The 11456-nt window shown below is 39.8% G+C and overlaps 1 protein-coding gene and 1 pseudogene across 3 annotated transcripts in view; one reads left to right on the top strand and one right to left on the bottom strand.

Annotated features, from left to right (window-relative positions):
• The window catches only part of LOC109837090 (protein CTR9 homolog), a 72510-nt gene that overhangs the window by 53210 nt on the left and 7844 nt on the right, over positions 1-11456 (bottom strand). For all 3 annotated transcript variants that reach the window (XM_020405174.1, XM_020405175.1, XM_020405177.1), the window contains exons 5-9: positions 9058-9144; positions 8823-8939; positions 8668-8731; positions 8339-8553; positions 8075-8159 (exon numbers count right to left, since the gene is read on the bottom strand). In XM_020405174.1, the coding sequence (XP_020260763.1) occupies positions 8075-8159; positions 8339-8553; positions 8668-8731; positions 8823-8939; positions 9058-9144 (568 nt within the window). The remainder of the gene's footprint in view (positions 1-8074; positions 8160-8338; positions 8554-8667; positions 8732-8822; positions 8940-9057; positions 9145-11456) is intronic.
• Positions 54-2844, top strand: LOC109839681 (annotated as a pseudogene).

Raw genomic sequence — 11456 nt, 5'->3', positions numbered from 1 at the left:
GCCAGCTCCTTTACCACGTCGACGAGTTCGGCGACCGCGACGAGTCCGTCTCCATGGACCCCACCTTCATGTTCCCAAACCCTAACCTCCGCATAGCCTACATTGTTCTCCAGGCTTGGAAACTAGCCATCGTCTCCGATCCGTCAAACATGACGGCGTCCTGGGTCAGGCCTCAAGTCTGCCTCTACAGAGGCATCTTCTACGCCCCGTCGCCGTCAAACCCTAACGTCACCGTCGTCGCCGGAATCGACCTCAAGCACGCTGACATCTCCGGTTATCTCCCCGAGGAGCTCGGCCTCATGTCCGATCTCGCGTTGTTTCATATCAATTCGAATCGATTCTGCGGCAAGATCCCCCACAAGTTCGATCGCACAGGTAAAATAAAAGACAGTTTGACTTTACAATTTCTTGTAGCCATATTTAACTAATTATATTTAACTTAATTTTAATTCAATATCATGTTGTAGATACTTGAGCATACTAGCAATCGGTGTATGAATTATACTCTTTCTCTTGACTAGCTTCACTGATCCAGGAACCGTGAATTCTGAAAATATATCAAATTACCTATCTACTTATCCTTATGATAAGATCATATATGTGGAAAAGGAATGTCGAACTTGCAAAATTCCAAAATTCGTGTTACTTTATTAGTCCAATGGTTCTTATTACATCTTTTTTTCAGTCTTTTGATCTGATAGAAGTGGCATATGAATGCAAACCCGCTAGGTCTAAGCATTGCGGAATTTGTGATTTATGCATTGCCCAATTTGACCACCATTATGGCTGGATGGTAGATTTTCACTGCATAAGTCGATTCATATAAATTAGTGTTTGATTCTCACTTCTATTTGTCAAGTCCATTAAGATGTTAAGATGATTATTGTTACTTCTAATTGCAGAGTAATTGCATAGGAGAGATAAACATCCTATACTTTATGGCTTTTCTACTTTGGTGAGTATAGATGCATTTCACAGTAAAATTTATTACCACTGTTATTTATCATGATAGTTATTTTTTATAGGATTAATTGAGGAGAATCTTGCTCTAAATTGCTTTATTCAGAAGTTTGATTCAAATAGTCTAGCTTTGCTAGTAATAGCCAAGAAGATATCAGCAAATTCCTGTGAACAAACAGCTGCTTTGTACAAACTGAGCACTGAGTCAAAGAGAAAGGTGTTTAGTAGATTCTCAATATTCTGGGCTTTGTTTTATAGAAGCAAACACACGAATATTTTTAATGATAACACAAGCGTTAGAAAATGGCTACTATTTTCGTTCTGAATTTATTGGAATTTAATAGGGTTATCCTATCATTTATGACTTGAGAGTTGATGTTGAATAGTTGCTAATGTTATTTCTCTCATTATTTTTTGTTTTAGGCATGCTTGCAACTTGTGACCTCCTTGTCATAATTCAAATGCCTTCTAAATTCACACAAGTTCTTCCCCTTAACATACGGAAGAAATTCCTCTAATTTTTTGAAGCAGTCTTTGAAATTATGCCCTTTTGCGACCTTTGCATGATGACGTCTCTCCTCAAGATGCTTTGTTTCTATTTCTTTTTATCATGGCAGACACTTTTGATCTGTTTGTATGGAGCAATTGTCCTTGGCTTGATTCTTGCTAGTCAGTTGAAAGAGCGAAACATTATTTACATATTAACGGGTATCTTATTGAACTACTCGACATTCTCATGGATGTTGTTGTCGTTTTTATTCATTCTTGGTCAATAACCTCATCATTTCACGTTGTTTTCTTTTCGTAGTTTATTATGGCATTGAAAAGTCATTTTCTGGTTTATTTCCACATGTTGTACAGGTAATGAAAGAATATCATCTTCTGAAAACATGAACATATTATTTCCATTCTAATAGATAAAACAGAACATGTAACTTTTGCAGTGGTTGCTGAGTTCACACAACACTCAACTACTTCATATGTGTTTCTATTCATCATCTCCTTGCTATTGGTCGTCTTCTTCGGATACCAAGTTCATCTCTGCCTCACAAATATAACTACGAATGAGGTAAGTTCTCAATCCTTTAGCTCATCCTTTCTTATAAAAAAGTATTTAGTGGGTCCAATCCATGGCATCAAATGTACAATAAAGGGATATCAAGACGTAGATCGTTGTACCTGGTGATTTGTGTATCAATCCAAAGGTTGATATCCCTTTTGTTGTACTAATAATGTCATGGGATATCAAGACTTCTATATAGTGAAATATATGGGAATGACTTTCACCCCTCTTCTTTATGCTCATGAGGGTTTGATCTTCTAAGTGTCAATGTGAACTCTAAGCATATGAAGTTTAATTTTTATAGGATGAAATCGTTCAAGTCAAACAAGCAAACCCTTCACTTTCAAACATTGAGATAATTAAGAAAATTTGGGGGAAGCAATCACATGATCACATCACTGTATTTGGTGACGGGACTACTTTGAAAATTTTGAGAAGACCGCTCCCTAATCGATCTTATCTGGAAACACTGGTTATAGATGAAAAGAGAAAGAGCCAGATGCTTCAACAACGCTTAGATGAGCAGGAGCAACAACAACATCAATAACAACAAAAGATGTCTGACTTAAGAGTCACAAGTGAAAGCTATATATGAACTTTTTTTAGGCAACAATCTTCATTGACTTCTCAAACTCGAGAACATATGCAGGACTAGGTAATTATTTTTTTGTAAAAACTCTTATATACTTTTATGATTGAGTACTTACACTAGAGAAAATACTTTTTTACTTAATAAGATACTATTTTCTTAGTTGATATTTCTTAATTATGTGATTTTTTTAATTTTGCAGGCTATCCATGCAAGATTAGGAGAGGGGTAGCTCGAGTTTTCTTTTTGACAATGATTAGAGATGAAAGGATGTGTCTTTTCCAGACTTTTTTAATTTGCCTTAGATATTTTCACATATTTTTTATTGGAATTGGAACAATTGGGATATTTCTCCTACCCCTCGTCCCACCAGGAGAGGGAACAACCTCGATCACGAGGAGCCTTCTGTCAGAATCCCCCTCCACATCGAGGGCCCCCTCGATCTCTTCCGAGACTCCCCAGCCGAGCCTTCCCTCTCGGCCCCAAGCCTCCTCCCCTCGATCTCTTCCGAGACTCCCCAGCCGAGCCTTCCCTCTCGGCCCCAAGCCTCCTATTACATACCTCCACTGACGGAGGAATAGGAGAGCTCACCCTAACCGCGAAGCCAGTGGAAGACAAGATCATGGACATGTCATCACTAAGTCCTTCACGTCCAAAGGCCTAGCATAAGAACGGATCTTCTCCGGGCCTCCTTCTCCAGACTGCTAAGGGCAACTAGCCTTAGAGCCTCCAGATTTGCCTTCGGTTAGGTCGAGCAGGCAAAGATGTCATCAGCTCCATAAGCCCACACAAAATGCTCCCTCCAATCCTCCTCCAATTAAGGAAGATCCAGGGAGAGCTTGAAATTATCATCAATATGATAAAAATAGTGCGGGTCCCCTTCAGTCGATCCCACACTCAACAAATAACCCAGCACTTTCATGCTGGGCCGTACTCCAACTCGATAGCAGACGATCACGAAGGCCACCAAAGCCCTTTTACTGCATTCGGATAAAACTACATTGGGGAAACCCCTAGAGCTACATGTACTCCCCTGACCAAGGAATAAAGAGGCAGTCGCAGACCCTGCTCCAGATGTACCAAGTACAATGGCACTCGCCCCTAGCCATGATTATATACGAGCTCTGTCAGCTTGGACTCCTCAAGCGTTATGCCTCGAGGAATATCGAACCTCTCGCACGTCCATTTCAACTGATCCCTAAGGACCCATGAACGTAGTCGCCAAAGTACGGAAATCTTTTCTTCGCGATGGCTAGAAGCGGGAGCTGGAGAAGTCATGGAAAATTTCCTTCTTTACAAAGTTCAACGATTTTTGAAGATGAAAGATCTGTGAGAAAATTATCTCAGACCTTAGGATATTTATAAGCCTCCAAGAGAAGCATGTAGAAGAACTCAAGAGGCACAATCTTGAAGCGACCAAGAAAGATCTATTTTGAGAATCTGAAACAGATTGCTCGAAATACCAACCGCCGCTCCTGCACATTATTACACACCAATAAATTAGCAATGAAGCACCACTCGTTCTGTCCACAATGCTTCGTCTCTTTTAAAAAAGCGGTTCAAGATATCGGTTCATAGGAAATGATGGTTGGCACTGTTTTAAAAAACCTCCGCCTAGTCCGCTTAGGCGTACGCTTAGACCTAGGCGGTACCTAGGCCGCCTAACTAGCGCCTAGCGTGTAGGCTGTATTTAGGCTGCCCACCTAGATTTTACGAGCGTTTAGAGAAGCATTGTTTGCTTACATAGATTGCATCATGTAGGCCTTGATTGTGATTTTATGTGTCGTAGCCTACACGTCCTCCAAACTCTATTAACCTCCAAATATGAACATCTCCACTATCTCCTCCGACCTTCAGCAAAACCTCATCAACCACCACTTAAATAAAGAAAAAAAAACGTCCAAAAACCGCTTAGGCAGTTAGGCGCCCCCGCCTAGGCGACTAGTCCGACGCCTAGAAGCGCCAAGTCCGACGCCTAGAAGAGCCCAGCGTTTAATGTAACATTGATGGTTGGACAGAAAATCCTACACCATGTCTTCAGCCACGATCAACTGGCTAAAAACCCTCAACGTCTTGAGCGAGTTTATACTGATCGAAAGCTTTTATCTGTTTCACTCGAACCCGACTAAAGTCAACTCCGAGTAAAAAGAGTCATCTGTTATGGTAATTCACCATCTAAAGATAAAAATATCGAGAAACTATGTCTTCATAGGTCCAAAAAAGCTATGGCCCAAACCAGCTTAGCGGCTCAAAGCCCAGCCAAGAACGAGTCTATTGACCCGCCAAGCAAACGAGTCATCTTTACCGACGCGAAGTGCGGGATTAGTCGATCCCTCATAAATCGAGACGACTCCTCAATAATCGGCTCGACTATCTACTCGGCTATCTCCTCGACCAGAAGCTCATTCGACTATTTGGTCGGCAAATCATAGGAACGACTTGAAAGCCAACCCGTCTCTCCTGAGGGGATAAAATCCAACTCAGCTCTCTTCAAATATACATCAATCGACACTACAGTATTGATCAATCCCATTAAGATCTCAACTCTAACAAATCTCAGGTATAAACAGCTTACTCTGCTCATAAGTTACTTCCCAGATATCACTAAGATATCTTCTCCTGTGCTCGAATGACTTCCCTTCCATTCGTCAGCCGGCATATGTAAAGCAAAGAGTGACTAAGCAACCAGCCTATCTTCCGCCAATACCTCATCTGTCAAATCTAGGATATGTTAGAGACATCCTCTCCTGTGCTCAAATGACTTCCCCTCCAGTCGCCAGCTGACATTTGTAAAGTAGAGAATGACTTAGCAGCATATCTGCTCACCCCACCACCGCCCTCCTGTACATAGTCAAAGCCAAGGGTTAGAATCCAAGGGCGAAGGACTATAAAATGGAGGAAGGAGGGTAAGGAAAGAGAGGTTTTTCTTTCTTTTAATCTTGACTCGACTAAGAGGTTAGACCTTGACCTTCATTAAATTCGGGGGATCATTTCTCCCTCTTGATCTATTTTCTTTTTACTAATAACTCTAAAAGAGTACTCCTTTATGAGGACCTCAATGGTCCCAAGACTCTCCCTCAAACCCCACTCAAGCTCACCAGCTGACTTGACCGTCGAAGGTACCACTAGGGAAACAAACCCCGCCCTCTTAAAGGTTCGTTCTTCTTATTTATGCAGAAGAATCAGGAATTTTAATCCAATGATCGGACATAAAGTCGGAGGAGTCGACCCCATCTCTCATCCTCTCACTCTTCGTCGTCAGCGGATAGCTCTCATCGACTGTGTGATCTCGGACATCAACACCTGTTATAATAACCTGTTTGATTATTAACATCAAAAAAACACATCAGCCTTGTTCTTGATAGGGTACACCCAACATCTTCTAGAATAATTGACACGAAGTACTTTGCTCCTCCCTTGGATGTAATTGGTGTTTGTCATACATCAGAATAAACCAATTCCAGAATAGCATTGCTTCTAGAACTCGATGTGTTAAACTTCAACCGATGCTGCTTACTTGTAATACAATGCTCGCAGAAGGGAAAAGCTCCTGATTTGAGCTCATGAAGTAGCTTCTGATCGGAGAGAATCTTCAAGCATCGTTCTGACATGTGGCCTAGTTTATGGTGACACATTATAGTTTGTTCTTCTTTACGGTTAATTAATGTCATACATGAATCAGCTTCCTACAAGGTTTCTCCCTTGAGCATATATAGATTTATAGCTATCTTTTCTTCCTTTATCACAATAAGCGCCTCACTAACAATTTTTATTATCTCATTTTCTATATGGATCTTGCATCCAAGCTCATCCAATTATCTTAAAGACAATAGATTTTTCTTTAAGCCTTTCACATGTCGTACATCTTGAATGGTGTATATTATATCATTAAACATTTTAATTTTGATAATGCCAACACCAGAAATTTTTAATACATGATCATTGCCCATAAATATAGAACCCCCTGAGATAGGTTCATATTTGTAAAACAATTCTCTTCGAGAGGTCATGTGCCAGGAGGTTGCTGAATCTAGAAGTCAGACATCAGTAAACCTCTTTCTGTCTTCATCAATAGTAGTTGCTCCACTGTATAAAATTTCATCATCGTCTGATTGCTTATGACGGATCCTTGAGATGTTGATGGCTCTGAAGATTTTTTATCACCATTCTTTTTATTGTGCCAATACTCTGATTTCACATGCCCCCTTTTGTCACAGTTTAGCATTATATATTCTTCTTTCTTCTTGATTTTGACCTACTATGGGTGTAAATCCTACTGGAGCCATATTCCTTTGATCTTCCTCTCGTCACCGATAAGGCCTCCGCTTATTGCGAACTTGCCTACCTATCTTCTTTATTCTTGCGCCGATTTTCTTCCTCTAGAACAGCTGTTGCAATGTTGTTGAAGACTAGATAATCTGTAAGGACATTGTTTGTTAGTTTGATGATGCGCTGATCATACGAATCAGGTAGACTTTAAAGTAGAAGCTCTGCACGTTCATTCACACCGACTGTATGCCCCAACATTGTGAGTTAGAAAAATAGTGTGTTTAGGGTGTTGATGTGGTCGGTCATCGATATAGATTTCATTATCCTCAGAGTGTAAAGTCTTATTTTAAGAAGATTTTGTTATGCAAGGATTTGGTCTCATATAGTTTTGTTAGAGTATCCTAGATATTATTTACTTTTTTTCTCCTCTATGCTTGACAGTACCCCATCTGCTAATGCCAGATGGAGATTAACAATAGCATTTCCGTCCATCTCGTTCCTATCATCTGTGATATCTTCCAGCCTTGCACCGATAGCCGCTAAATAATAATCTTTTCTCAAGATAGTCTTTATCTTCAACTTTCATAGTGAGAAATTACTTATGTTAAATTTCTCAATCTCGAACTTCGCCGCCATTGCTTCTACCACGAACGATAACTTTTACTATTTTATGTGAACAGTAACCGTACTTATGAACAATAACCGTACTTGTGAATGGTAACCATACTTGTGAATAATACCGTACTCGTGAATAGTGCCTAGTGCCTAGTGCCTTTAAAGGGTAACTGATAGTCTAGCTTATTTTCTGATGTGAAGGATCTACCTTTGGTGGCAGCTATAAAGTCTACGATAAGCAGATACACGCACCCTAACTCAAACTCTAGTACAACTTATTTGGACAAACCCGGGGCCAGATAGAGCGGGATCATAGCAAATAGTAGTGCGGAAATAGTAAAACACTGGGATGATCTCAACTTAAGGCTAGGAGGGCTATATATAGGTGATTTTGTGGTAGATGTGGGTCTGTGATTGGTAGTTACTACAGTGGGAAGATAGTTACCATTACTTTCCAACAATCTTAGTAGCAAACAATCTTAGCCTTCAATAACTATGGAGGGTAATACACATTATAAGATAAATATTGTTCATATAAATGCATGAACAGATGAGAGGGAAAGTATAAGGACACATACCATAATACGGCAACACAAAGTCCTGTTTCCTGTTGATTTCTTTGACAGATGCCATATAGTAACAGCCAGCTTTCTCAAAATCACCCTATGGTTGCAAAAAAGTTGTTATAAAACAGATAAATAATACAAGACGTTAAAGAAATATTTCTAAGGATGCATAATCAAGATCTAATTTTCAAAAGCATGAAGTCCCCAAGATTATTTCAAAAAAAAGCATAAAGTCCCCAAGCAAAAAATCCCCAAGATTCAAAAGCATGAAGTCACCTTACTATGGTAAGATCTTCCCAAATTGTAATAAGAATGTGATCTTGTCAAGGCATGATTGCTCGTAGCAAGAGCAGATTCAGTTAATTGTTCGACCAAAAAATGCTGCCCAGTAAAGAAAAAGTGGTTTGCCAGATGATTTAGTGCCATTGAACAATAAGGGTATATTTCGAAAGCCCTTTGCAACTTTTCCATTCCCTTCTGAATTCCAATAGCTGCAAAAAATTAATGTAAATATAATCACGCGTTAAGGAGCCAAATTGTCAGGAAAACACAAAAGCAGGAAGATAACAATTCATTCATTAATTTACATTGCACTATCATATCACCTTCATCTGTTTGCAAATCTGTAATTCCAAGTGCAACTAGAGCTTCAACATTTTCGGGATCTAACTACATAATGTGATCATAGAAAAAAAGAATCAGAAAAGCATTAAGGTCTATCAAGTATATGTATATATAGGAGGATGAATTACCAACTTACTTGAAGAACTCGACGGAAGGTTTGTTGAGCTTTTTCAGTCGGCCCCAGTCTATAGCAACATAGACCTATACCAAGTCTCACAGCTCCAGGACAGTTAGGATGCACTTGCAATGCCCTCTATTCAAATTTCATAAAGAAGTTAATTGAGTGTTTAATACCAAACAAGAAATTATAAACTTAATATTTTTGTAATTTAATAGAGAGAGAAAGTCAGGAGACATAAGAAGAAACAAACCCTAAATAACTTCAAAGAGTTGCTATATGAAACTAGTGCTTTATTGGGCTGCTCTTCATTCTCTCCCAGGTTAAACTCAACGCAAGCCTGAATAGGAAATTAGAAATTAAATTAAAGAAATCAAATTTCCAATATATTGCTTCATCATTGATACAAGAAGAACAAATGCTGAGATTCAAGACTTCATGTGTGTGTGTGTGCATCTTCTATATAACGTAGATATAACATGTATAGCTACATCAGCCAGACCCGTCAGATAGAAGCTAATAGGAATAACGTGAAACTATAAACGTGCTTCTGCATGATGTAAATAGCTAAGTGATGTTCCTCACTAGAATAACAGGAAAAAAGAAAAACACGAAAATTTATCATATCGTCTAAACTTTCCCCATCAAAACAGGTCTTCTGAGGATTACACAATTCCATGAAAAGTTGAAGAATTTCACGACTCATTGAAAGCCTGATGTCCTTCAAAATTGGTTAAGAACTTTTGATAAGGAAGCTTGGTCTGAAAGGCTTGCCATGAATCTCGGAAAGCCAATTAATGGGTAGGATATTCTACTATATTAGCCCAGTAATTGAGACTCGTGTATCCAAGGGGTAACCTACCAAAATTAACTTAACTAACAAAAGCTCAAGAAAGAAAAATTGTGATTCGACATAAAAGGAGCAGATATACCCAAAGGGAAATAGAAAACGGTTTCCATGTATGGACTAAAGAGGAGGGTAAGTGAGACAGGTTCCTTCAATGCCCTTGCCCTCGTCATCACTGTTTATGGTATGGAGTAGATGAAGACATCTAAAGAGAAGGGAAAGAAAAGAATAGGAGGTATAAATTACGGAAGAGCAGAGATAAAAAGGATTAACTCATTATGTTTCTGCCACTGATCGCATAAGGAGAAATCAAGCTACTTCTACAAGATGATCTCCGGCCCAGCCCGCCATGCGTCACACCCAACCCTAGCCTCGTAGTGGGATGGGGGACCCGACACGATCATGACACACGCTGGTCACGGGCTAGGATGGGTCTAGCCCCAGACCCAGAGTCAGAGAAGTAAACCTGGCTCATGCTTGCCCATGTTGGCCCCGCCCATGCTGGCCCGGCCCACGCTGACCTGCCCCGGCCCATAATATATTTTTTGCTTATTCTAGTTGTTCCTTTAGCCCTTTTGGTCTACAGCTAGCTGCCAACAAATCTAAAATGTCACACGTCTTTGGCTCGTGGGCATTTTGGCCCATTAAAAACAAAGTAGTGATCTTTAAGCTCACTGTTGCCTATTTGGAATGATTAAAAAATTTAATTCAAGTTTAAAAATAATTTAATATAAGTTTAAATTATTAAAAAATAATTTAGAAATAATTTTATAATTGTAAATACAAGTTTAACATAATCAAAAAGGTAAAAAAATAGGAAAAAAAAGTTAGACGAAAAATCCATGGGCTGTGGGTCGGGTCAGACCCGGCCTGCACCTAGGTAGGTCGTAGGCCAGACTGTGTTTAGTCCCAGACCTGGGATTAGAGAAATAAGCCCGGTCTACTCTGACCTGGCCACGCCCGGGTTAGGCTCGACTCAGCCTTGAACCTGGCCAGTCGGGTCATAAACCTGAACCGGCCCGGTCCACGCCCACCCCTAATTAGCCTAATAATTGAGACTCATGTATCCAAGGGGTAACCCACCAAAATTAACTTGACTAACAAAAGCTCAAGAAAGAAAATTTGTGATTCGACATAAAAGAAGCAGATAAACCTAAAAGGGAAATAGAAAACAATTTCCATGTAGGAACTAAAGCGGAGGAGGGTAAGTGAGACAGGTTCCTTCAATGCCCTCGCCTGGTCATCACTGTTTATGGTATGGAGTAGATGAAGACATCTAAAGAGAAAATACAGAAGAGCACAGATAAAAAGGTTTAACTCATAATGCTTTTGTCACTGATCGCATAAGGCGAAATCAAGCAACTTCTACAAGATGATCTCCACCTCCTGCTCATGCTCATTAACAACAGTGTGGATCATCCAACCCAAGGGCCAAGTATATGAGTTTAAACTGTTAAGTCACATAAAGCATCCACCGGACGCGTGCATATGCATATTAAATAACCACTTTACCTCCCAAAAGCTTAGACGAATAGGTTATGAGCTAACGGCATATATAACAAGCAAACTTAGAAGTTTAGTACTTCCAACATGCAAGCATTCAGATTATCCACAAAGGCTGACAGCACACAGAGTAACGGAAGCAAAACTCCATTGAACCTCAAGGGTGTTGCTGATCAGGAGGATCCTGAATTATCTGAATAGCGAACTGAATCAGTTATTTCTGGGCTGCATTGAACTCATATATTAATACATTAAGTAAATTGGTCATTTGTACTTCAGTTGAAGTTAAGATTTCGGGGATC

Source organism: Asparagus officinalis, chromosome 4 (assembly GCF_001876935.1).
Source record: "Asparagus officinalis chromosome 4, Aspof.V1, whole genome shotgun sequence".
Taxonomy (NCBI): domain Eukaryota; kingdom Viridiplantae; phylum Streptophyta; class Magnoliopsida; order Asparagales; family Asparagaceae; genus Asparagus; species Asparagus officinalis.
This window is presented reverse-complemented; position numbering and strand designations above follow the sequence as displayed.